At 42.1% G+C, this 27,144-nt stretch overlaps 2 protein-coding genes across 5 annotated transcripts in view; one reads left to right on the forward strand and one right to left on the reverse strand.

Moving 5' to 3' along the window:
• phldb1b (pleckstrin homology-like domain, family B, member 1b) overlaps nucleotides 1-16,912 on the forward strand; it is a 108,685-nt gene extending 91,773 nt beyond the window's left edge. For 2 of the 4 annotated variants that reach the window (XM_083773656.1, XM_083773658.1), the window contains exons 14-24: nucleotides 1,738-1,887; nucleotides 2,839-2,985; nucleotides 4,647-4,757; nucleotides 6,196-6,298; nucleotides 6,710-6,748; nucleotides 8,623-9,004; nucleotides 9,628-9,718; nucleotides 10,820-10,966; nucleotides 11,766-11,985; nucleotides 14,519-14,604; nucleotides 16,376-16,912. In XM_083773656.1, coding sequence (XP_083629782.1) covers nucleotides 1,738-1,887; nucleotides 2,839-2,985; nucleotides 4,647-4,757; nucleotides 6,196-6,298; nucleotides 6,710-6,748; nucleotides 8,623-9,004; nucleotides 9,628-9,718; nucleotides 10,820-10,966; nucleotides 11,766-11,985; nucleotides 14,519-14,604; nucleotides 16,376-16,516 — 1,617 coding nt within the window. In that variant the 3' untranslated portion in view covers nucleotides 16,517-16,912. Of the gene's footprint in view, nucleotides 1-1,737; nucleotides 1,888-2,838; nucleotides 2,986-4,646; nucleotides 4,758-6,195; nucleotides 6,299-6,709; nucleotides 6,749-8,622; nucleotides 9,005-9,627; nucleotides 9,719-10,819; nucleotides 10,967-11,765; nucleotides 11,986-14,518; nucleotides 14,605-14,767; nucleotides 14,798-16,375 lie in introns of all 4 variants that reach the window. The other 2 variants (XM_083773655.1, XM_083773657.1) reach the window with 2 other exon arrangements.
• A 2,380-nt stretch (nucleotides 16,913-19,292) lies between these two features.
• The window catches only part of LOC310864457 (alpha-2-macroglobulin-P), a gene marked incomplete at its 5' end in the record, with an annotated part of 35,609 nt that continues 27,757 nt past the window's right edge, over nucleotides 19,293-27,144 (reverse strand). The window contains 7 exons of the mRNA XM_083773144.1: nucleotides 19,293-19,689; nucleotides 20,303-20,350; nucleotides 22,397-22,502; nucleotides 22,868-22,936; nucleotides 23,062-23,152; nucleotides 23,458-23,576; nucleotides 24,215-24,460. Coding sequence (XP_083629270.1) covers nucleotides 19,658-19,689; nucleotides 20,303-20,350; nucleotides 22,397-22,502; nucleotides 22,868-22,936; nucleotides 23,062-23,152; nucleotides 23,458-23,576; nucleotides 24,215-24,460 — 711 coding nt within the window. The 3' untranslated portion in view covers nucleotides 19,293-19,657. The remainder of the gene's footprint in view (nucleotides 19,690-20,302; nucleotides 20,351-22,396; nucleotides 22,503-22,867; nucleotides 22,937-23,061; nucleotides 23,153-23,457; nucleotides 23,577-24,214; nucleotides 24,461-27,144) is intronic.

Below are 27,144 nucleotides of genomic sequence, written 5' to 3' on the forward strand. Positions count from 1 at the left end.
GATTCATTGGAACACGGGTTGTGCATGTCCAACTCCTGGAAAGTAACTCAATTGTACTTATAAGATTTTCCACCCAACAGCGACATCTAAATGAAAGTGGATCAAAAGTGTGGATCATAATTATTGATATCAGTCTGAACATATTGTGATAGCCTGTAGGCTTGCTGCTGTAGGTTCCTGTGGTGTAGTGTGGAGTGCTGCCGTCCTGCCGTTGTGTTGTGTTGTGTTGTTGTACGGACGTGTGTCAGGAGTACCTGAAGCTATCAGATGTCTGTAAGCCGTATGGCGGCAGTTACCATGACAACAGAAACCCCGCCTCGCATGCTGGGCCGTGCGAGGTACCATCGCTCTGTCTGTCTGTCTGTCTGTCTGTCTGTCTGTCTGTCTGTTCTCTCACTCACTGTTCCATTCTTACTTTGTTTCTCTGTCTCTCTCTCTCTCTGTCTCTCTCTCTGTGTCTCTCTGTCTCTCGCTCTCTGTCTCTGCCTCTCACTCTCTGTCTCTCTGTCTCTCTCTCTGTGTCTCTCTGTCTCTCGCTCTCTGTCTCTGCCTCTCTCTCTCTGTCTCTCTGTCTCTCGCTCTCTGTCTCTGCCTCTCTCTCTCTCTCTCTCTGTCTCTCTGTCTCTCGCTCTCTGTCTCTGCCTCTCTGTTTCTCTGTCTCTTGCTCTCTGTCTCTGACTCTCTCTGATGTATGATTTGATTTGGGTGTGTTCTAAATTAAAGTGTTAGTGTTGATTATCGTGTATCTAATTATAGTAAACTAATACTATTATACTAAAAAAGATAAGATAGATCAAGGGAACAGTACAATAATGTTTCAAGTTTACACTGTACACATGTCAAATAAACGGCATGAACAATATATTAGTTTGCCTCTTCTACAAAACATAAAAGTTGCGCGTGCCAAGCTGTCATTCTCTCGTATTATATCGTACTTGTATTCTTTATTTAACCTCCCGGCAGACTATCCAGCATGCATCTTCCACCTCGGAGGAAACTCTGGTAAGGCCGGCATTGTCGGTAGGCCAATCAGAGGCAGGCAGGCGGGGCATTACCATGTCTATGCTCGGACGTAGAATAGATATACGCTCCTCTGACCCCACTTTGAGAACCACACTACTACTACTACATCCCTCCATTTTCATGTCACATTGCTCCCCCTACTGGACTGGTTGGCTGCTTGGCACGAAGTGTATTGTTTGCTCTTACTGCGTACTATTAGCTGTTCTCACTGCTTCTATGACGTGTTGCTACAAGCGTCTTTATCAGACCTCTGAACAAGGAAAGAAATTGAAGGCCAACTTCACCTACTAGTACTTTTAGCCTATCCTTTTGTGAGGAGGATGTGACAATCTGACGTAAAACTCTGCCAACCCACATAAAACGCACAGCCGCGACCAACTACCACGTTTCCCCAGACTCGGAATGCATTAGGATAAGGTTTAGGTTTGATTTTCCAAAAAGACCCACCTCGCGACATAGCAAGGGTTCAGGGTAGAAGTCATGAAAGTTTGCCTTTATTGTTTGGACAGTATAGTGAATGCATGGTACGGTAGATTGTTGAAGATGAGCTTAATGTCCGACATCCTGGAGCGAGCTTCACATCAGGGGACGTGATGTGTGTCTCACTGTCTCCATGTCTCTTTCTGCCGTGTGTGTGTGTGTGTGTGTGTGTGTGTGTGTGTGTGTGTGTGTGTGTGTGCGTGTGTGTGTGTGTGTGTGCGTGTGTGCTAACAGGAGTATGTGACTGTTGGCCAGTTAAGTCAGATGTACAGGATGCCCAAGGTGGAGTCATCCCCCACCTCTCCGCTGCGTCAGCCCGCAGCGCTGGACTCCTCTCCTGCCTTCTGCTCTCCGCACGGCTCCTCCCTCTCTCTTTCCATGGAGGTGTGTGCTCCTCCTCCTCCTTCTCCTTCTTCCTGTCCACCTCAAGGACTGTCTAAAGAGGACGAGACGCGAAGACCGTACGGGCGACGCCATGTTGCTCCATGGTGCTCCATGGAAGGAAAGAAACATGCGCAGTTGAGACCAAGGAAGCTGAATGCGGAAGTGTTGGCTGCATATAGCCCATTGCGCATGTTTCTTTGCTTCCATGGAGCAACATGGCGTCGCCCATACGGTCTTCGCGTCTCGTCCTCTTTAGACAGTCCTTGGTCCACCTCCCCCAATGGCTGTCTTTAACACCTGACGCCTGCTTCATGCCCTCTTTGCCTTAACGTGTGTGTGTGTGTGTGTGTGTGTGTGTGTGTGTGTGTGTGTGTGTGTGTGTGTGTGTGTGTGACCCTCACGTTCTCGTGCATCTCCGTGCTGTTACTGTGGTGGTGGCACTATGCAAAACAGGACGCACCAGCATAGTAGAGAGCTCTTGTGTCGGTGTCTTTTCGCAGGCCAAGTCCATTATTTTCAGTGAACACGGTATTTATTTTCAAACGTGTGTGTGGAACTGAAATGATGGATAGTGATGAACTTTGTGTATCAGGCTCTTTGGGAGCCCCCCCCCCCCATTGATTTAATCATTTTTGATTAAATGGAAGCAAATTATTCATGACGTTAATTTACAAGCGTTGATTCTTTTTGATGTACAAGAGGGCTTCAAGAGCAGATGAAGTTGAGTGAAATGTAGCTTGAAAGCTACACAAGCATCTCTTTCCTTTTTTTATGCTTACTAATCTTTCTAATTCTAATGCTGTTCTCTTTTGTCTCTTCTTTCCCCCTTCTATTCCCTTCTTTTTTTCCCCCTTCCTTTCGTCTTTCTTCTTGTACTCTTTGCACACCGCCCTGCTCCCGGCCCTGCCCTGCTCTGCTCTGCTCTGCTGTGCTGGTTGCGTACTCCCTCAGTACCAGACAGAGAGCAGTAGTAGGCCTCTCATCTCCAGGGTAGATTTAGAGCACTGGTACCAGGAGGTGATGTCCGCTGGGGAGGCCAGTCTGCTCGGCCCCCCTCCACCCCTCCCAGCTAAATGTCTGTCAGGTTGCAGGCTGCAGGTAGAGTAGAGAGGCCTCTCCTTTCCTTTTCCATGCCGTTTACTCACTGTTCTGGTTGCTTCCGTACTGAAACTAGCACCCAGGCACAACAACAACGTGTGTGTGTGTGTGTGTGTGTGTGTGTGTGTGTGTGTGTGTGCGTGCGTGTGTGTGTGTGTGTGTGTGTGTGTGTGTGTGTGTGTGTGTGTGTGTGTGTGTGTGTGTGTGTGTGTGTGTGTGTGTGTGTGTGTGTGTGTGTGTGTGTGTGTGCGTGCGTGCGTGCGTGCGTGCGTGCGTGTGCGTGTGCATGCGATAAAGGAAAGAGTATAATGATATCAGGCCTGTAATTAGACCTGTGCATACCTGATTAAAGGGCTGCCCAATGAAAGGGAACTGTCCCAGGTGTGTGTATGTGTGTGCGTGCGTGCGTGTGTGCTAAATTACAGCCTGGGTAGGTACCCTCACAAAAAACATGCAGTAATCCTGGTCTCTAAACTACCTCCCCCTGATGGAGGGGAAAGGAACTGGTTGGAATAACGTGTTACTTCCACGCGCTACATCCAACCAGGGAAACTCCTCCCTGTCAGGAGCAACTTGGACACTCAGGCATGAAGGAAGCATGAGTTCAAGTCCGTTGTTCTCCCCAGGTTGGCGGAGGGTGTGTAGAGCCCAGGATCACATTAGATGATTGACACAGGGGTGAAAAATGGGTTACAAAATCGTGGGATAAATTAAAAAATAAATAAATAAATTACAGCCTGTCCATTGTGTTACTCTGTTATTCATTCCTTAAGGAAGGCAGACTGTTGCTGCAGCTCTTCTTCTGTCGTCCTACTGAAATGATTTGTGTTCATAATGTATAATATTTTTTAAAGAGAAAGATATCTCTGCCTTGGCTTTAACCTCTGGTCCAAATTAGAGCCAGACTAACACATCTGTTGGCTGATATTATGAACAATATTTGTGTCACACACTTTTGTTGTGCCTGTTGCCTAACTTGTGTGTCTCAACTGAAGGTAGTCTTCAAGGATCCGTTATTCATTCTTGTTGAAGGCATACGTTATAATCCATGCAAGAAAATGTGTATTTTTGATTATATACTGTACGCCACAGTTAGTTCTGACTGACCTCCCTATTTGATTGCCTGAGATGCATTCTGAGTGAAGCTGATTAACAGATTGGGTGAACACAGTCTTCACCTAACATTGTCCTGACCTGATACATTGTTCTAAAACATTGTTCTGACCAGATACATTGTTCTAAAACATTGTTCTAACACACTGTTCTGACCGGATACATTGTTCTAAAACATTGTTCTAACTAGATACATTGTTCTAAAACATTGTTCTGGGCAGATACATTGTTCTAAAACATTGTTATAACCAGATACATTGTTCTAAAACAGTGTTCTAACTAGACACATTGTTCTAAAACAGTGTTCTAACTAGATACATTGTTCTAAAACATTGTTCTAACTCGATACATTGTTCTAAAACATTGTTCTGACCAGATACATTGTTCTAAAACATTGTTCTAACTAGATTCATCGTTCTATCTAAACATTGTTCAAACCAGATACCCTACCAGGTCCTTGCTCCATGTGAACACATTTTACAGCCATTGTCCATGTCTGCAATGTCATATACTGTATTGTTAACATGCACGTTCCGTTCATGTGTCAGGTGTTTCGCTCTAAGCTGGACAGCGATGCTGGACAGTCGGTTCATCGTTCACCCAAAGCCTCCCCCATACAGCACGGAGCCGCAACACTGGGGCGGAACACGTCCTCCAAGGTTCATACACTAACGAATATTATTCACATTTCTACAAAGTCACATGTTCTGGTGTGTGTAAATTGGGGTGAAATAGTGGCGTAATGACTGAACGAGTAATCAGTTAACCCATTTTGACCTGAGATCAGATTCTCAAAAATGTCTGTTTGAAAATGACAGTTTTCTGAAAAAGCTATGTTTCTATGTCAGTCGTTCTTTAATTTTTCAAAAAATAGCAGACCTACAAGCTATGAGCTTGTAGATCTGCTATTTTTCAATAGCTAAAGCATAACATAATGCTAACACCACAAAAATGGGTTAATCGATCGAAAGAAGATTTATCCATTTACATTACATTACAAGAGGTTTCACACGGTGACTAGATAATTTAGGGATGATAAAATATGTATTTGGGCCGAAAAGAAACAATAGTAAATAATATAATCCATATGCAGACGCGCAGGCAGATGTCCCTCCCTCACTCTCTATTTTAATTTTTTTGTATGTTTTAAATGGATGCAAATTATTCATGATATTCATTTACATGCTTTGATTCTTTTTGATGTACAGTACTTGATGTGGCTTCAGAGCAGACAAAGCTGCAGCAGTTTTGTTCATAGAGTTTTTTCATAGAACAAAACGTCATAAACTATGGAAATCAGACGCTTACATTTCCACTCTGGCTGCGGCAGACAAGTTATGGAAATTAACTAGGCAGGGAGTCGGGAGATTTCAGAGTGGGAGTCGGGAGATTTGCAGAGTGCAATTATCCCAGCATCCAAGACCAGTGTCTGGTCCCACAGGATGCCAGCGTGGAAATTTACCAGTGAATTAGTCACTAATTCACTGGTAAAACCCACTAATTATTAGTGGGTTTACATGTCAGTGAGAGAAGGGCTTATACAGTATGCTATAAACATATCTAATATCTACTTTTTACAACTATTTCACCAAAATGTTGAATGTTCATCTTTGTTGCATATTATATAGCTGAAAGTAGTGGAGCAATTTCAAGTATGTATTTTGGGATTCAGATTACTTGCTATGAGCATTTAGCATATTGTGCGACCGTTTTCCCTTAGTGTATTTAAGAATTGTATGGTCTACACTACATTAGTGACACTAATAATGTGATATGAACATAAACAAATTATCAACATATTAATGAATTATGAAGAATCATTTTAGTACTCAGAACAGAACAGGGAGTGAGTCAAAACAAATGAAGCCATTTTGGGCAGGAACCCCTTTTGGTGTTCGAAGCATTACAGTATGTTATACTTTAGCTATTGAAAAATAGCAGATCTACAAGCTTATTTTTGAAAAATCGTGAAAATATTTATTTCATAAAACTGGAGGATTTAGGTTTAATTTTGAGGTCAGGCCTAAATGGGTTAAATGTGTGAATGAAGCCACATTTCACCAAGTTCACCTTGGTGGTGTTTTCCTTTTTTGGCAGAGCACCCTGCTTGGATCCAATAGCACCGGCAGCCTGCCCAGGAACCTGGCGGCCACCCTCCAGGACATCGAGAACAAACGGCAGCTGGCCTTCCAGCAGAGAGGTAACAGCACCCTTCCTTTTAGCATAGCCTCTCTCCACTGCTCCATGGAGCCTACTGTACCATCTGTGTGACAGTGGCTGTTGTGACAGAGGATCCGGGACCCTGAGTGCCGGGCTGCTGTCCATTTTGGAAAAAAGGCAGAGAGCGATGGAGAGAGAGAGAGAGAGAGAGAGAGAGAGAGAGAGAGAGAGAAACCATAGGTAGTCTCCCAGTGTGCTTTAGCTCAGTTGGGAGGCAGTCACTACTTGTTCCGCACAGTTCAGAGAAGCTGTGTCGGCCCACTCCACTTCTCCTTTTAAAGAAAAGGCTTGTTTGTGGTCATGTCTGTCTGTACTGTATGTGTGTCTGTCTTTTCTGTCTGCCGTGGATTTGTCCCTTCCTTGATGTGTCTACTCTGCCGCCGTGCCGCAGAGTCCCCAAGCCGTCCCAGTGTGAAGGAAAGCCCTGCAGGTAGAACCACAGCGGACCCACAGCGCGTCTGGGAATGGGACTCGTTCTGTTTTCATCTATTATTTAGCTTGTCTTGTCTGTCTCTGCCTCTTCTCACACCGACATTCTCGCTCTCATTCTTTCTCTTTTAAAACCCTCTCCGTTACTGGCTTGTCACTCGTTCTTCCTTCCGTGTGATTTCTGCTCATCTTTTCTTCTTTGATTGAAAAATCCTTGATCTGTCAGTCTTCCCCCCCCCCCCCCCCCCTATGAATGTTCTGACCTGTGGAGGATCAGTATTGCATGTCCTCCAGTCTCCCTGGAGTTAATACTGTATATTTGAGGCCTCGTCATCACCTCTTCTAAGAGGTTCCTGTCCACCTTCCCTTGTGTGCAGCAGCATGGAGTCGACAATGAGTGACATTGCAGAGAAAAGGGATTCTTGCTCTTTGGGGACTCTCAGGCGTTGATGGGTCATGTTCTGGTTGTTTGGCGGTGATGGGACTCAGGCTTGTGGCACTGAGTGAACACATACAGTACTTGTATGTGTGGTGCATGGAGTTATGTTTCCTGCCTGGTGCTATAGTGCCGATTTATTGGATGTCCTGTTCTTTTGGTGTCTCTATTGGTTGTGCAATGCCTACGATGACCTGTGGCCAGCATGTGGTGTTTGTAATGGCGAGATGCTTCCCCTCTGGGCGGAATCTGAGCGGATTTACAGTCGTCCCCGAATGGCTTCAGGTGTCGCTGTTATTGTATTTCTGTAGTTTCATTTCGTTGTCTGAATGCGGGCGAACATCTCGGGAGGAGATCTGGACGGCACGAATAAAAAGAATGGGGTTCTGATTCACTGACTTCCTGCTTTAGATGTTAACGGATATACACTCGAGGTTTTATTTCGTCGTCAAAATGCATGCAAATCTCACATAATGCCTGCATACAGACGTTTCATTGTTTCTTAACCTTGAACTTTATATCTCTCAGTGCAACATTCCACCGGCGCTGTAATGAACTGCTGCTTTTGCTCAGCTGTGGATAAACAATTATTCAAATCGAGTAACATTTAAATTACACAGTATAGAGCTTTCTCCTCCGAGCTGTTATTTCTGAAATGTGGTGTGTAACCGTAACGCTCATCTCCAGGGAATCACAGAAATATCACCCAATTGGAAACTTGAAGCTAATCCAGCTTGAAATATTGAATTAAAATGCGTATTTTTAACTCAATTTTGTAGTAGTGGTGCAACAGTTGATTGATCAATTATACTTTTTTTGCGTGACGCTGTTGAACAGCAAAGTATCAAATGGGGTTGTGTAATTGGAGAAATTAATTTAGTCTATTACATTTTTTCACGTTGATTCGTTGATGTACAAAACAAAACAAACGTGCACTTCTCGATTAATCCCAAAAAATATTCGATAGAAGAATCGCAAAGAAATGAATGACAGTTGCAGCCCTTATTCTGTGCTGTAAATTGTGATGGGAGGGAGTAACCCATTTTGGGGCGGGAACCCCTTTTGGTGTTTTAAACATTAGGTTATAATTTAGCTATTGAAAAATAGCAGATCTACAAGCTTATAGCGTGCCACCGAGTGGCGCGCTACGAGCTTGTAGGTCCGCTATTTTTTTTTAAATCATGAAAATGTGGCGCAGAACCTGACAGAAAACTGTCAGGATTTAGAAGACATTTTATAAATTTCGACGTCAGGCCTAAATGGGTATAAAATAAATACATCTTTCTGTCCAGATCTCCTTTTGACAAGGCCCACGCTCAGATGAAGAGACAATAGCCTATACTCTATATAAAAGCAGCAGCAGCATCTGAACCCGACGGGACGCAACCAACACAAACATCACTGACAGTGACCCCTCCTCCTCCCCCCCCGACCCCCAGGTCAGCAGGTCATCGACGAGCAGCGCCGGCGGCTGGCCGAGCTGAAGCAGAGAGCCGCCATAGAGGCTCAGTGCCAGTGGGAGGCGCTCCGCGGCTCGCAGTCCCACCTCGTCTCGGCCTCCGCCGCCTCCTCCTCCTCCCCCCCCTCCTCCTCCTCCTGCTCACCCCCGTACCCGGGAGCCATGACCTATAGCCCCGCGCTGAGCCACCACCACGCCAGCCACCACGGCTCCCCCATGGTGCACCACTCCATCCTCCACCACCAGCCGCCGTCGGGGGGCGAGCAGCCCTACGACACGGTGAGCCTGGAGAGCTCCGACAGCATGGATACCAGCATCTCCACCGGCAATAACTCCGCCTGCTCGCCTGACAACATGTCCAGGTGAGGAACAACGGCTCTGCACGGAAACGCTGCATTGTATTGCCTGTACCAGGGTTTGAGCTTCTGCTGCAGTGACACCGGAATGGTCAAAATAGCGACTAGCAACAATAACGTGGAGGATGCATCTTCCCTCTTCACTACATGTATATTTTTGGCCATATTTGGGTTCCATTTTGAAAACTTGACAAATATTTCTTGCTTTGGATGTAAAACAAAAATATCGTAAATATTATATAAAAAATAAAAATCTTGCTATGCAACATGTTGGTTGACGAGTAATTATGACCTTGACTGTGACCTTGACCTTTGACAGTAAAAGCTGCACCATGTAATGTTCCTGCTCTACTCTGGGTTTAAAAGGAAATTCCTGTGGTCTCCGAGGCAACTCTGGGTTTTGCTCAGGGGAGAAATGTATATTGCATTAATTAATTCATTGGACAAAATAACATTTTATTCACAAAAAAAAGTTACATAATACAGCATTAGCCATTTCTTCATGACAGTATCTTGATAATTTCCACAAAGTTCCATTAAAATGCCCCCATCCGTTCTCAAGGTAATTTGGTTCACAGTCGCACATGTTGCCGTGGGTTATTGAAGTCAGTGTGTTCTTTGTCCTGCAGTGCCAGTGGAATGGACGCTTTGAAGATTGAGGAGATGGAGAAGATGTTGAGGGAAGCTCATATGGAGAAGGCCAGACTCATAGAATCACGGGTAAGACAGAACTTAAAAGGACGACTTTAGTTTTTTCTTTTTTTTAACCAAGGTTCATGTTTTAGGTTGTTATTAGAGAAAGTAAAAGTTTTTTAGTGCTTTTAGCTATTTTTTACAGGCGGGCGGGGGCATTCGAACATGGGGCTAAATATATATTTGTTTTACAAAATTTTATAGCGATTTATTTTATTATTTACTATAGTCCTACTAGACCCCAGAAAATTGGTGAGAAAGATGGTGAGACAAACTGAGATATTGAGCCTTCAACACAGTATGGCGCCGCCCCCTATAGTACCAAACCCCCACGGAGGCTCTCCAACGTTGAAGCGCTCGGCCCTACTGGTAAGAGCTGGGACTGCAGGCGGACCCGTGGATTTATGACGAGGAAACCCTGTGCAGCTTGGGTTTGGGTTTAACATTGAGTGCTCGTTTGCACTTCCGCATTTTGGGCACTACATTTTGGTGCCCAAATCGAAAAAATTCCACTGAAATGAATAGCGGGGGCGGGGCTGTCGCTCCGGTTCGGTCCTTTTATTACTATATGTATAGTACTACAGTACCCCCCTTCACATTCAGTAGATCCTGTGATCTTGTGTGACCAGACCAGATTTTCTGGGGTCTAGTAGGACCATAGTAAATAATAAATAAATAAAATCGCTATAAAATGTTGTAAACAAATACATATTTATTTATTAGCCCCATGTTCGAAATGCCCTCCTGTTATTCTCTAATAACAACCTAAAACATGAACCTTGGTTGAAAAAAAAAGTTGTCCTTTAATATAGAGGCATTTGACCCAAAATACAGCACACTCAGGCTATGATTACTTTATGATTAACCAAGAAAAGAAAATCACTTTAATATATACACTGTGTGTATATACTCTGTATATAAAATCAGATAAATATATATAAACGGTTACACCCCTACACCACAGTGTATGTGTCTGTGAACATAACATGTGTCTCAGTCAGGCTTTAGTGTAATTCCATTCTACATGAGAGGTCTTCACTGGATTCTGGATTCCGGGGTCTTTGAATTGCATATTTCATTGTGAGCGCGAATGAATAAATGTATTTGCTTTGGACCGCTGCCCTCCAGGAGCGAGAGAGCCATGCGCGCCGTCAGATGCTGGAGGAGGAGAGGAGGAGGAGGGAGGACGCGGAGAGGAGGTTGCAGGATGAAACCTCGCACAGGCTGCAGCTGGTGGAGAGGGAGGTGAAGATGAGAGCCAAGAACTTTGCTCAGGTAAACACACGTGTGACAAACTGAACCCCATTAAGCCCTGAGGCCAGTGTTAATATTGTTGACTGAGATTTTGATATTTAGTCGACTGTAAGACTAGACTAAGACTAATCAATTTCAGATGACTGAAGCTAAATGGTATGTTATTCATAAGACAAAGACTATCAGAATTTGCTGTCAAAATGAACAGTGGCTCAACTGAGATTAAAAGACTAAGATTTTGATATTTAGTCGACTAGACTAAGACTAAACCATTTCAGATAAAATATGACAAAAACTAAATGGTGTTATTCAAAAGACTAAGACTACATCTGGATTGGATGGAGGCTGAGGTGAGGAATGGATTATACAAATGCCTTCTAAACCAATACTTCTATCAAGATTTTTCAAAAATGTTATTATAAAATATCAGATGTACAAGTATTGTGCTGTAGGCTTGTATATCTGCTGTATATCTGGGTTAACAGAGGGAAACAGAGTGTGGCATCTGGGGTCTGTTATATGTAGTGTGTACAGGTACACATACACACACATCCAAACTGAGTAATAATAATTGACTTGGCAGGAGTATCATTTCAATTCAGGGGGTGAGAATATTCTGCGAATATAGCAGATCTACAAGCTCACAGCGCGCCTCAACTCGACACGCGAGCATGCACTGTAGATAGTTTCAGTGCAGATTTGGCGTTGAGGGAAAAGAGAAGGCCTAGGCTCTCTAACGTAGTGTCAGTTGTGAGTTGCAAAGTTGATGTTAATGACAGCTAACGCTCTGCCGTTCGTTCTCCCTTCATTGTGTTCCCAGGCTCGTCCCATGACGCGGTACCTTCCCATCCGCAAGGAGGAGTTCGACCTTCGCTCCCACGTGGAGTCGTCAGGCCACAGCGTGGACACCTGCTACCACGTCATCCTCACAGAGAAGATGTGTAAAGGAAACCTGGTGAAGATGGGAGGCAAGATTAAGTCCTGGAAGAAACGCTGGTTTGTCTTCGATCGCCTCAAGAGGACTTTCTCCTACTACGTTGGTGAGTCTTATTATTAACCACTCCAATCTGCCTTTTGTAACGTTTGTATCGTACTCGGGATTCGAACCCGAGTCCCCCGTCCAAGTGATGAGGTTCTTCCCACTAAGCCAATAGCGTAAGCCTGCTGACTTAGGGGAGAGACTCCAAATCTTTTGTAAAATAGTCCCTTTTTGTTAGTGAATAAAATTTCACTATTTGCTGCATGTCACTCCCCTGCTCTCCCTCTGTATCTCCTCTCTCACTCCATTGTGACTATCAAATAAACGTTCCAAAAAGAAAGAAATACAAATTTGTGAGCTTGTAGATCTGCTATTCAGAATGCCTAGAATGCCCCAAAATAGGAATGTCAGGTCGAAAGCGGTTCAACTACAACCAACACAAGGTTGGAAGAGTTATAATATGAAGTGGCAGAGACGATTAATTTTATATTCATATTTCCATTTTAATTAATTTAGTTGATGCTGTCAAGAGCGATGCACAGCATGCACTCGATTAAGAAATGCTAATCTGTAGTGCTTAGAAAATATTCCAAGTCATCACAGAGACTGAGATAATGAAGGGAGTGTAACATACTGTAAGTCTGAGAGTGGAGAATACGCAGTTTTTCTTCAAATTGAAGATTACGCTGACTTATGTGCTTTTTTTATTCAAGTTGGATATTGAAGCCTTGTGTCATGCAAGTTTCACAAGTCAGAAAATCTGTGAATAAAATAAGTTTTCTTTCTTTCGTTCTTTTTTTTTTTCTTTTTTTTGCAAATGTGGGTTACTTTGGACCATTGTTAAGAGTGTTGGTTAAACTTGTCACATAGTCCTCTACCGTGAGAGTTTGGGACACACTTACTCTGTAAGGCCTTTGAAGACTTCAGAAGGGTTTCATCTTAATTCGGTTTTAAAGCACGCCGGTACAAAGCAAATGTAGAGAGAATACCCCGGTGGTCGTTTGTATGCACGCTGCACTCTGTGCTCTGAGCGAGCTGATCAGATGCAAGGCTCATCCGTCTCTTGACCTTGAAGGAAGACGCAAGCAGATGTGACGAGTGTTCAATCAGTCTTAAACCCCCTGCTGCTAATTCAGGTTAACGAACCACAACGGCACGAGTTGTTTTCTTCTTCTTGTTCTTTCTTCTTCTTGTAATTTAGATGCATTTATAAATTAGTATGCAAATGATGGGCTGTTTGAATGTTAAAACAGGTCATTAGGAGATAATGGCTGCGTATTAAAAATGAAACCGCTAATTCCTCGAAATGGTGATTTCCTACATATCTACCTACTAGTCTTTAAGTTGGGTTTGTTGCGAGTGTTTGCGCCTGGAGGAAGGAGCGGAGTGCTGTGTTCTGCTCCTCTTCCCCACACTGCAGCTCTGCAGGGGCTGATGAAACAAACTGCAATGATTTACAACCCCGGTGTAAGAATGCAGTCAAGTAGGGTCTGGAAGCGCAGCGAGAGGAAAGCGGAGGAAACTGCTGCGCTTGTCTTTTTTTCTCCCCCCCCCAACTCCCGTTATCGCAAATGATGAATCTGTGATGATCAAGGATTTTCTTTGAAATGGCCCACAGGGCCACATGTTGTTGTGGTTGTCATAGATGACCTGGCGTTGTGCCACGCTGAGCTTTTATAGTAGGGCTGCATCTGTCGATTGTTTTATCGATTACTTCGGTTCGTATGATAATCAAGAATTTTACATTTTTATCAATGCATCGACATGAAATATTTTTTATAGACTAATCGATTGGTCTGGTTAATCACTTAAGCCTCTTTTTATATCGTGCAAAAATAGGCGATCTGCAAGTACACGACATGTGAGCGTGTAGATATAATATAGCGTTTTTGGCTATAATGACATGCCCAAAATAGGGATGCCAGGTTGAAAGTGGTAAGCTGTTGCAGGCCTATTAGGCCAGGGGTTCCCAAAGTGGGGTCCGGGGACTCCTAGGGGTACTTGAGTGAGTTCCAGGGAGTCCCCAGATAAATCATAGTTGGGAACCAAATGGACCTTTATGGGTCTGTATTTCAGAGAGTGTACAAATGGAACCAAATGGACCCGTTAGGGTCCATTTGTACAGTCTCAGAGTTAAATTTACTTTGATTGTATAATATACATTGGGGTCCCAGAGATAGAAATGCCATTAAATGGGCGTAGACTATTGTAGACTGTAGACTATTACGGCAGACTATTACATATCAAACTGGGGGCCCTTGAAATTAAACGGGTTGAGAATCACTGCTAGAGCCGTACAAATCTTCTGTTATGGGGGTCCCTGGCAGTCTGCGGGCAAATTAGTGTCAATTTGGGGGTCCTTGACATGAAAAAGTTTGGGAACCAGTGTATTAGACTGTTAGAATGTACTGTTTATAAAATGTAGAAAAAAAGAAGGAAAAAACCCCCCCTGTTGATTAAGATTAATGGATTGTTTCTCATAATCAATTAAATGGATTAACAGATTCTTGAAGCCAAGATAAACCCTGTATTGTCAGTGATTCCTCCTCTCTCTTAACACCAAACCTTTTGTTTTCTATTCTTCTCCTTTGCAGACAAACACGAGACCAAACTGAAGGGAGTCATCTACTTCCAAGCAATAGAGGAGGTTTACTATGACCACCTCCGCAGCGCCACCAAGGTACGCTACATTTTGAACAAGGAAAATAAATCATAAATATTCTTAATTTATTTCATATTTTAATCGCCTAGTGTTTTCCCATTTGCCACACTCGTTTTGGTTTCAAACCACCTTTTTATCTTTGGTATTTACTGTGTGCGTCTCTTGTTTGTGATCATCACAGAATCGCTTTTTCAACTTGAATTTGACCAGTGTATGTATCATTCTCTTCTCCTGATCGCCTTAAAATGCATCCTCTCTCTGGGTCTCTTACCCCAATCTATGCTGAATACTCTGCGCGTGTGTGTGTGTGTGTGTGTGTGTGTGTGTGTGTGTGTGTGTGTGTGTGTGTGTGTGTGTGCGCGTGCACGCGTGTCTCTCCCTGCCCAAATAATTATGAGCCCCATGAGGAGATGTGTGTCATGAATGATTATGCATGGTTAAGACGGGCATGGTTGTGACTGGCAGGGAGAGAATGTTGAATAGTGAATATGTTAATAGTGTTGAATATTTCCCCTCTTCCTCTGCACGGGGTGGATAGGTGTGAGTAGCTGTTTGAACTGATAATCCCGCTTGGTTTGTCACTCCGTCCTTCTGTGGCAGTGTGTCCCACCCAACGTAAACTCCATTAAATGGCTTGGTTTGTCACTCCGTCCTTCTGTGGCAGTGTGTCCCACCCAACGTAAACTCCATTAAATGGCTTGGTTTGTCACTCCGTCCTTCTGTGGCAGTGTGTCCCACCCAACGTAAACTCCATTAAATGGCTTGGTTTGTCACTCCGTCCTTCTGTGGCAGTGTGTCCCACCCAACGTAAACTCCATTAAATGGCTGGCAGTCGTGTGCTTCTCAACCAAAGAAAGTATACCAGGACCCACAAATATATAGGCTGTGAGACTTTCAGACGGGGTCACAGACAAAGAACAATTCTGACAAAGGAATATTGTTTTAATATTCTTGTTGTCGTGTTCTTACTTCAATGCAAAACAAATTATAATAATTGGTTAAAATTGTCGCACACATTTCTTTTTTGGGGTAAAGAAACTTTTTTGGTTATATATTAAATATTTGACCCCTCCCCCAAAAAGCCCCATCTGTCCTGTCTCCTGTTTTATGGATAATTAGTTGGACATAAATGTTACTTCGTCTCAACTATTCTGTTGCACCTCTCTATTTGAGTTCATTACTGCTTGTTACTTGAACAAAGTGCAGTGTGTAAAATGATTAGGCCCACCAGCTCTTCACATGACAGCCAGATAACAAATTTAAGCTTTGGTGTTTTAAATGAACACCAGTCAAAAGGGGAGATGTTGAAGAAGGGGAAAAGAGATTGCATAGTAGTATTGCAGCTCTAAATAGGTCTTTGTCATATTTTTTGATATTATATTATGAACATTGTATTCCTCATGGCAAAACGCCTTAGCCAAGTACTTGCTCGTTGTTCTGTCTATGGGCTTTCTGCCTCAGTGTTGCCAAAACACTTCCAGATAGGTGCATGTGCATACAGTAGTGCATACGCACGTGTGTGTGTGTGTGTGTGTGTGTGTGTGTGTGTGTGTGTGTGTGTGTGTGTGTGTGTGTGTGTGTGTGTGTGTGTGTGTGTGTGTGTGTGTGTGTGTGTGTGTGTGTGTGTGTGTGTGTGTGTGTGTGTGTGTGTGTGTGTGTGTGTGTGTGTGTAATGTGTGTGTGTGTGTGTGTCAGTCTAGCCCCCTGTAACAGAGATAGCAGTCAAAGTCACATGAATCGTACCGCTGTTTTTGGATGTCTGAAAATGTCCCTGTCATTTCTCTCCTAGAGTCCCAACCCAAATCTCACCTTCTGTGTGAAGACACATGACAGGCTCTACTACATGGTGGCGCCGTCGCCAGAGGCCATGAGGATATGGATGGATGTCATCGTGACGGGGGCAGAGGGTTACACACAGTTCCTCAACTAAAAAGAAACACACACACACACACACACAATGCTGCTGAGGCGAGGTGAACACCAGGGTGGTTCTTCCATGTTGGAATCTATTAGGCCATCTCGTCACCAGTCCCCCCCCCCCCACCCCACCACCACCACCACCACCACCACAGGAAAAATAAGGCCTTTTTTTGTTACCTTTTGTTAAGACATCTTTTTTATTTCTTATCTTTCCAATGTAGATTTTCTTTTTCTTCAAACCCGTGTTTTCTACTTGATTTTGTTTGGATTGAAAAGGGAGCCCTTGGAGGACATAAACATTATGTACAGTATACTGCACGCATGCACGCACGCACGTACACACACACACACACACACACACACACACACACACACACACACACACACACACACACACACACACACACTTGTGTAAGCCCGTCTGCATGTAAACCAAAATGTCAACCTGTTCAAGACTCGTCTTTCTGTATTGCCAAATGGAGATATGCTTTTCTTTCAGATCACATTTACACATTTTAGTGAAAATTGCCAAAATGACATTACACCTATATGTGTTTCCTCTGACAGTGGCTTATTACCTGATGCGTTACCCAGTGTATTTATGTCCGGTTTTGATAGAAATTACAGAAAATGGTCAACAATCAAAATGGTTGTTAAAAAAACAAAAAAAACATGAAATATTCTTTGAAATGTATAACAGAGGATAAAGATCAGTAAGTGATCAGGGACGTTCTGTAACATCTAGTAACAATAGACATTATTTATGTGGGGCAAATACTGTTATTGATTAAAGCTACCGGTTGTGCTTTAGCCAAGTGAGGAATCCTCAAGGTGAACAACCTTTTGTTCTAGTCCATCTAGAACAGTCTTGTACTCTGAACTAAGCCCTAAGGCCACGCGGTACAGTACAGTGTACTACTGTATCATGGCCCTTGGGGCTTATTTACATTTCGTTATTGTTTTTATACTGTGTACCGAGTACACAACATCTAAAAATAAATAAAAGGGTAATTCACACGACTACAGTTTGACCCAGATTTCAGCTAGTTTATTTTGAATTATCTTTGGGACAGCAGCTCAGGAGTTCCCATCCTCTGCGGTTTTCCGTATTTCCAGACAATTTGTGAACGTAGTGAACAAGATCTCACTGTTTGTCTTAAGCCTGCTTTATACTTACACCCATGTACAGTACAATTAAGTATAACCCAGGCTTTATATTGTTCACATTTCCAACGACACCAGAAGGTGTACAACAATGTGTGTGCATATCATAACAAAGACGAAAGTAGTCTGTTTGCCAAGTTCTGCGTCTGAAGCGATCTCCATTTCGAGAGCGGCCAAATTATCACTGCCAGCCTATATATCACCAACAGCTAGTGGTCGCTGGGCCAGACTACTCCACGTCTGATTAGTACCATGCGTACATGACCAGTGTTTTGACATGGATAAATCTGTGCCTTGATTTCAATGTTTGTTACCGTGTATGGAATCAGTCTATCTAGCAGAGACTCTCTGGACTGTGTGTATGATTTCATTTTCTATTGTCAGAACAATGATATGTGGATTTGCATGCACAGGAATCTACACTGTAGTAGATGGAAGGGAAGTCTGTGGCGTCATTTACTGGTAGAAATACTGAAGGCTGATTTGTACTTTATTGCACAACCCTTTCGCCAAATGTCGCTCGGTGACAATTCTGTTCTTTCTCGTAGTGACGCGAAACGTTGTGCAACAACTTATACATTATCCTTGAGAGTCTTGTACACACTGGGGGATGTGTGACACTGTGGTTATGTGATGAATTATTAATATTAGTTCAATTATCAAGAGCCACAATACTGGCAAACAAAAATCACCAAGAATTTTCATTTGTCTGAAAAGATAATTGATTTGGTCACATGTCAACTCCCAGTGTGAAACGAGGCCTGAATGCATGAGGACTTCTTGTTAGCTTGAAGACCTTCTGTTCTCGTGGGGCTAGCTAGCCTGGTGTCAACATTGTAAAGCCTAGATGTTGACAGTGTAAAATCAATCCAGTCTTATAGAGGGGACAAGACTACGCTGTGATGTCTATTTTTATTAAGAGCATGTGGAACGGTTTTAGTTTCATATGTTTAATGTTCGGTGAGTAAATGAGCTGTCTTAATTTATGGTTATGGTGCCTGCGATAGTGAGCAATGATGTTTTAAGCAGATTTTTAAAAGACTGGTGAGAATACCTAATATATTTTCCTCCTTGCCTTGAAACCCCCCCTGCACTCTTAAGTGTGCAAACCAAACTATTCAGCTGTGGCAAGGTTGTTAAATTGCATCCGAGGATGGTAGATGGAATATAGACTAAATATCTGTGTTGAAAATAAACTAAATACTGTTTAAAAAAGGTATGGTTGAATGGAAAAAAAGCTCATTAGTGAAATGAGACAGTATTGTATGGAGAGAAAAAAATGTACTTTTATTTTGTCATTTTAGATTTTATTGTCAACAGTCAATCACATTTGGGTTTTAAAGTCATGGCAGAACACAGATATTCACTGATCACTTTGCCACACTGTGGAAAAAACAGATCTATGTCTCATACACAACAACCACACACACACGCTCTCACACACAAATACTCTCTTACACACACACACACACACACACACACACACACACTCATGCACACACAAAAACAGTCAAATTTCGGACCATGTTGTGTTAACGGTACCCTGTATGTTACGTGGCACTTTCATGTATGGCGAATATGGATTTTTGTCTATTAAAATCACAACTATTATAGAGAACTGTCTACAATTCTTGAATTAACATGGACCCTGCAGAATATTAATGCATTTACCAGTCACAAGGGGCCGACACTTGAATTCTAGTCCATGGATCTTTAACAATGAAATACTAATTGTTATCAAGAGGTCGTATTCGGGTCTATGATAAGTTTTCCATGTGACAACTACATAATTATATTTTATATTAAAAATGGAAAAGAAAAACAAATCATTTAAAAAGATCACAAAATGTAAAACCTCAAAAAAGGGTAAAAATCTTTGTCCCTACAGTTAAAACGTTGGAATGCGACTGAAAATTTACATTCCTCCAGGATCTCTGAACCGCCTCCCAAATGAGGTCCAATCTGGTCCAATGAGGTAAGCAGGATGTTAGTCCTCTTCGATCTCGATGACTGTGTCACCTGTAAAATATCAGTTTATTAGTTATTGTGTATGTCTACCCTGCAGGCCAAAGAGTACACTGTGATCACATGACCCCAAGTTCTAGACAAGGGGGGACTTTTTTTTTTTATTATTATTTCCACACATATATTATAGGTATATTAATGACATCATTCAATGTTGAAAATGAGTGGGATTCCCCTTCAACACACTATTCTAATTGTTTAGAAAATAAAATGCCTTGCTCTATTGCCACTTAGAATACTGAAAAGCACTTGAAAAACAGCAGTTTTAATAAGAATTAAAAGCACAAAATAAACACTCCTGGGGCCCTATTTTCGTCAGTGCCTTACCCCTTATCCCTAAACGTCTCTGCCATTTTTACTATTTTGAAAAACATTTTAAAATTGTTCAACTAGCCGATGTACATCGACACGTTGTGAACTTGAAGATTGGTTATTTGAACTACCGGTATTAAAAATTGTTTTTCAAAATGGTAAAAATGAATAAAGGCAAAGACGTTTAGGGATAGGGGGTAATTAAGGCAGTAAAGGCACTGATGAAAATAGGGCTCCTGGTGTGTAAAGACCATAAGACTGAAAGTTTCAAGTTACAATGGTGTGGTGAACTTACTCTGTGAGTCTGCACATGAGGTGATATAATCAGTGGATGCCTCGTCACCTGTAAACAATGGAGAGATTGGAGATCATCAGAAAAAGCATTTCAAAGGGATAGTCCCTAAGCCAATAAATTGATAACCAGCAGTGGTTCCCTATGGAGACTCCTTTGTGTCTCCATAAGGAACCACAGCTGGTCATCATTTTTTATAACATTTTGTTCCGTTTAAACTTAACTAAACAATAGGCATGTTGACCAAAATGTTGGCCAATACAGTCTCCAATGCTGCTATATCTGCAATCTCTTTGCCATCAAGGAGAATGCAGATATAGCAGATATATTCACTCTCCGGTTCTCCATTAAAATGAGCAGACAGCTTTCCTAAATGCAAATGACATGTCAAAAAACATGAACAATTGCTTTGATATGTAGTGCTATGCCGCCCCACTAAAGGATTAAAAGGAAGCAAAGACTGAAACCAAATTATGAATTGAATTAGAATAACATTTAATTGTATACTTCTACACTCTTGCTTTTAGTTGAGCTTTGAACATCCTAATTGTTATTCATGTCCTCACTGTATTGCATTACTCCTATTATTTTAATGTTGTTTTACACCTTTGCTTTTCTTTTTTTCTCTATTGCTCTGTAAAGCACTTCTAGCTGCATTTCATGTCATGAAAGGTGCTATACTGTAGCTGTATAGTGTAGCACTTTGTAAGAGTTACTGTATATCTTGCGTAAATCAAATCTGAGTCCATAAAATAAATATAAAAGTTGGATAGAATAGAATAGAGCACCGAAGTCTGACGTCAATATCTGTAGAGGGCGCTAAATCCACTGGTTTTTTATTTGCATTGTAATCCCCATAGGGAGATTTTAGATCGCCTCATATAGACCGATTCCGTACCGGTTTCATGGTCGCAGCCTACGTATTTCCTGTAGGCGGACTCGACGTAGCTGCGGGGGTAAAACCCTCACCAGGCGCACATCTTCCACTACAGTGAACGGCAGAGTGACTGATGTTAGTTTGCCTCAAACTTTACTCCTTTACCTGCTTTTTTACTAACACTAACATTACAAAGATGCCCAGAACATCGAGATGAACCTGTGTAGTTTATGGCTGCTCCAACAGTAGTGGCAACATAACAAATAAAATAAAACGGAATGTCTAATATCCACCGCGATGGCTGAGACCAGAGCCATTGAGTAATGGTTGAGACAAAGCAGTGAAGAATCCTGCAAGATACATAATTTCAGTCTTACCCAATACCCAATCTTTCTGTTTTATGAACACAAGGCTGCTGTATTTTATACCTCATACTAAGCATTTAAAGTATGAGGTATAAAGTACAGCAGCCTTGTGTTAATAAAACAGAAATATTTGGTATTGGGTAAGACTGGCGTTATGTATCTTTCACTGCTTTGTCTCAACCATTGCTCAATGGCTCTGGTCTCAGCCATCGCGGTGGATATAGACATTCCGTTTTATTTTATTTGTTATGTTGCCACTACTGTTGGAGCAGCCATAAACTACACAGGTTCATCTCGATGTTCTGGGCATCTTTGTAATGTTAGTGTTAGTAAAAAAGCAGGTACAGGAGTAAAGTTTGAGGCAAACTAACATCAGTCACTCTGCCGTTCACTGTAGTGGAAGATGTGCGCCTGGTGAGGGTTTTACCCCCGCAGCTACGTCGAGTCCGCCTACAGGAAATACGTAGGCTGCGACCATGAAACCGGTACGGAATCGGTCTATAAGAACAGTTTGAAAAATGAACAAATCATCCCGGCCGTTTCACTCATATGGATATGAAGAATCAACTGACTGAGAGAAAACACTAATGTTACTGCTGCTGAATTACCGGTAGTTACATTTTCACTAGCTAACTAGCACTAGCACTAACTACATGAAATATGACTGAGTGACTGTCGTAAACGATAATTTCGCAGAGACAGTTTGTTTATTTTTGGACCAGAATTCTTATATGAGACGATTTTAAGATGACCCCATGTTATTTTCCATAGAGAAATTACTTCCGTGAACCAGGGGATGAGCGAGTGACGTCATGACTTCGGCGCTTTATGAGAGCAGAATGATGCGGTTCTTACTTGGCTGGTAGTAATCATAAACCTTGATAACGGCAGGCACCAGGTCCATGCAGGTCTCCTTCTCTTCTAGAATCACCTTGAAGGTCTTGTGCACATCCTTCGTCAGCTACAACCAACCAGGAGCATTATTCAACTCACTTGTTTCACTCGCACAAATTCACTCACACAATTCCATATGCATATTGTCATGTGTATATGCCATGTACTGTATATTGCAATAATAATTCCCACAATTATCACTTCATTTGGACATATACTTATTTCAGTTTCATTTAGAACAACATGGTCTGATTTTAGATTATCCTTGGTGATTGGTGAACAAGGATACTGCAGGTGACAAAAGGTATGCAAAGCTGTCTAATGGATTAGATGCAATTAGAGCCCTTTTAATTTTCCACAGAAGTGCAAATTATTCTGATATTATTGCAATACATATTTTGTATTATTATGTGCGTGTGTTTGTGTACCTACCCCTTCCACATAGATGTTGATATGTCCGTCCTCTGTTTCCACACGTTTCACTAAACGCTTTTTCTTCAACTATATAGAAAACACAGAGTAGTTAAAGGTGTCAAAACACGATCTCTGCAGTGAATGAGTTTTAAATAAAACTCATTGAACAACCAAATGTAATAATGTCAATGAAGTATTTTCAATCATCTCACCTCTGTGATTTGGGTCATGTTCACAGTGTATCCCGACAGCTGCTTGATGTCGATTATAACCATGTTGGTCTCCGGCCGGGGGCCCTTGTATCTGGTCAAACGTTTGGATCAAATCAGACATTTATTGGGTTCATCTACAGCACTGGTTCTCAACTTGTTCTGGACCGCGGCCCACTTGAAAATCTCAAAAGCCTCTGAGCCGGCTGCCGTTACGTGGTCAGATGGGTGGGCCACATTTACGGATATTATCATTGGGGCCTGCTTACAATTATCCTCACAGGTTGAGAAACAGTGATTGTACCATGGTTGACCTTTTCTGGATTCAAGTCTAGTTAGTGGTTTTAAGATAGTAAATTTGAACAGTGTTAGTAGTAGTAGATATATAAAGTGCTTTACTTGACTCCCACGGTGACAGCGAGCGTCGGTGTGGTTGCGTTGCATTCGGCGATGTTACAAGTACTGATGTCGAAGGCATCGGACTCGTCAGGAGGGGGGATGTTGTAGTGCATAGCGATCTGGGGAGATAAGGTCCTCAATGATTCATTCATAATACACGCCATAGTATAGTAGAACTATGACCGATGACATTATCCTATGACCTTCTCTTTTTGTACTACAGCATAGTACGACGTTTCCATTTTAACGAACGGTAGTATGATTTATTTTCTGAGCACATTCAGCATGCATTTGTGATGCCTTCACTTTGATGTTTAGCATTTTTTAAATACATTTGAAAGTAGAGTGTGTTTCTGACAATTTAGTTATGTAAATGCATATAAATTTGGCGGTCCTTGACATGAAAACGTTTGAGAACCTATTGGTATCTTTCTTATAGCAGTGGTTCTCAAAGTGGGTGCTGTGATGCAAGTCCAGGGGTGCCGTGGAATAGTTTGATCATTTTTGGAATACGTCAATATCACTTCAGTTTAAACGTAAAAGTATAAAAGTTATTTTCAATCTGCTTCAACTACTATTCTTTCTATATATTTTCCTTGTGACGTTGTCCCTTAGGTGGAACCATTTACATATTTTACCTAAAATATAAGGTGCCGTAAAGTAAATGTTATTCAGGGGTGCCGTGAATGAAAAGGTCAAAGTGTTTTGAGAAGCACCAGCTCTACAGGTTAGCTCTATGAGTGTTATTATTAGTCACCTGAACGAGGACACAGCCATCTCCCTCCGCTCTGATGTGGTAGAGGGTTGTCGCTGGTGGGACGTCGAACAGTTCCTTCTCCTGGTACAGCAGTCTGTTGGTCTCGTTCACCTCGAACTGTGCCACCGAGTTCACCGCGAACGGTGCCACCGGTGATTCTGTGCTCACTGTCACCGTGACGTTGCCCTCAGGTGTGTAGGTGGCATTGGCAAACATGGCCAGTGCCTGAAGTGCTACCACTGTGTCCTGGCCATCACAGACATATAGGAAGACGGGTTAGAGAGAGTCATGGGACTGAGTGTGTGTGTGTGTGTGTGTGTGTGTGTGTGTGTGTGTGTGTGTGTGTGTGTGTGTGTGTGTGTGTGTGTGTGTAAGTGGTAATTTCAAAGCATTATCTCAGGGTGCTACAAATGTCTATCTATGTCCTGTAAGTAGAGTAGACTTCGTAAAAAAAAAAAACTAGTGTTTACTTGACTAATCATCACAAGTGGCTCTTATTTTGAAGAAGAAGAGGAAGTCCCGTTTTGGTTGTTATGATGCCGGCAAGAGCTGTAGTCTAAACCAAGTAGTAAACAAGAACCCACGTGGATTAAACACAAGCTTTTAGCCAAACTAAAGTTCATGATATGAAAACCATGCATCTGTGACAATGTACACACTTTGGAAGTACATTAAACATGGAACCACCGGCATTAGGTGAGTAGTTAATTGTATAAGTCTCATCATCAACTAGCCGCAATTTGCAACTCTAGATTTTTTTATAATGGGATGAATCTAGAGTTGCAATACTCTCCATTGACTCCCTACTCATCCAAATTGCGTTTGCGATCGGCTTGTATTAAACGACGTTAAACTCACCATCATTGCAGCTCTAGGCCAAGCTTGAATTATCCTCTTTCTTTTATTTCATAAAAATCCACCGTATGAGATACTTTCTGTCAAGAAATTCTGTGCATGTGATTACTTTTCGTGCAGGAGTTTGGAAGCACTCGTCGTAAGTCACTGAACGTCCCTTTGCACATAATGCAGGAGGCAGCAGTGCGACCCTTTAACAAAAACGAGTGCTTCCAAACTGCAAACTGCAAGAATCACATGCATAGAATTTCTTGACAGAAAGTAGCTCATAACATGTCTACGGTGGATTTCTATGAAACAAAAGCTCGGCAGATTGAAAGAGGATAATTCAAACTTGGCCTAGAGCTGCAATGATGGTGAGTTGAACGTCGTTTAATACAATACAAGCAGATCACAAACGCAAATTGGATGAGTATAGGGAGTCAATGGAGGGCATTGCAACTCTAGATTCATCCCATTATATCATGCTTATATCATGCCCTTGCTTGTACTTGGAACTGTTTGGCGGCTGTGCCAATTGTTTAGCCGCCGTGCTAATTCTTATAAACATTGCAGTTCATTAGTTGAAGTGGGTCCGCCGTGCACTATGGTGCTGAACTCTCAGTTGAAGTGGGTCCGCCGTGCACTCTGTGGTGCTCAACTCTCAAATGGTTTGAATTTGTGTGAGGATGTGTTTGTGCTAAAGCAATTTAATGTCAAGCTTTGATGAGTTATTATATTGCACCATAATGCATCAGGGGGGTGGCTTATTAAGCTAAGTGGTGGCTTAGTAAAGGCCATTAAAAGGGACACTTCACTATTTTTTGCAAAATAAATAATATGTTAATGACGTTTAGAAGATTTAGAACACTTTCCTGGGGCTCACTTACTTCCTGGACTACAATTCACATAATGCTTTGGTGCACTACTCCTCCTTGTGGATAGGGGGAGGGCTGTCTTATTGAGACAACATGTAGTCCAAGGACTTTAGACAGTCCTTGATGTAGTCCAGGAAGTAATAGTACAGCAGATAATAGGAACGATCTTTCACTTGGTGATACAAGCGTGAAATTTGGCATGAACATGCCTCTGGGTCACCTCTTTAACTTTTTTAACCGAGCCAACGAAAAATCCAATATGGCGGTCATTTTTCAAGATGGCCGCCAAATAAAAAAGGCCTTTTGTGGCGGTTCTGGACAACCATGGGTGCGGCCGACTCGAGACCGGGCATTGCACTCCCTGTGGGTGTGTGGAATGTGTGTGTCGAATTTGAAGTCGGTGGGGCGAACGGTTCTCGAGTTACGTGGATTACAGATGTACACACGCACACAAAATTCGTGCAATATAGCAGATCATTGGAACGGTTGTTCGCTTGGTGATACAAGCATGACATTTGTCATGAACCTTCCTTTGGGCCAACTCTTTAACTTTTTTAACCAAGCCATCCAAGAATCCAATATGGCGGTGCTATTTCAAGATGGCCGCCACATCTAATTGCCTATGTCTACATTTCTTACAAATTTTAGGAAAAATTTCACCATTATAGATAGATAGATTTATTTAAATTAAAAAATATATATATATATATATTTTTTTATTCTTTATATATTTTTTTTATTTTTGTCATTATTTTTAGTTTTCATACTGAAAATGGTAGCATGCTAATGCTACCATTTTCTAATGCTAATTAGCATGTTAGCCATCTTGAAAAATGACCGCCATATTGGATTTTTCGCTGGCTCGGTTAAAAAAGTTAAAGAGGTGACCCAGAGGCATGTTCATGCCAAATTTCACGCTTGTATCACCAAGTGAAAGGTTCTCTCACAATATGGCTGTTAGCCGCTGTACTATAAGTGATCCCAGTGTTCATGACATTAGAGACACTGGGTTCACTGCTAAAATCTAAAATATCTAAAACTACATATTACACACAAAGACCCCCAGGAAAGTGTTCTAAATCTTCTAAACGTCATTAACATATATTGTTTTGCAAAAAGGGTGATGGCTTTATTTTTTCACATTTGTTTCCATTTTTCGACACTGTTCTGAAGTTACCTGAATCATTGAGTAAATGTTGGCTAAACGATATTGTGGTA

This window comes from Protomyctophum parallelum (genome assembly GCF_964188405.1).
Source record: "Protomyctophum parallelum genome assembly, chromosome: 9".
NCBI lineage: Eukaryota > Metazoa > Chordata > Actinopteri > Myctophiformes > Myctophidae > Protomyctophum > Protomyctophum parallelum.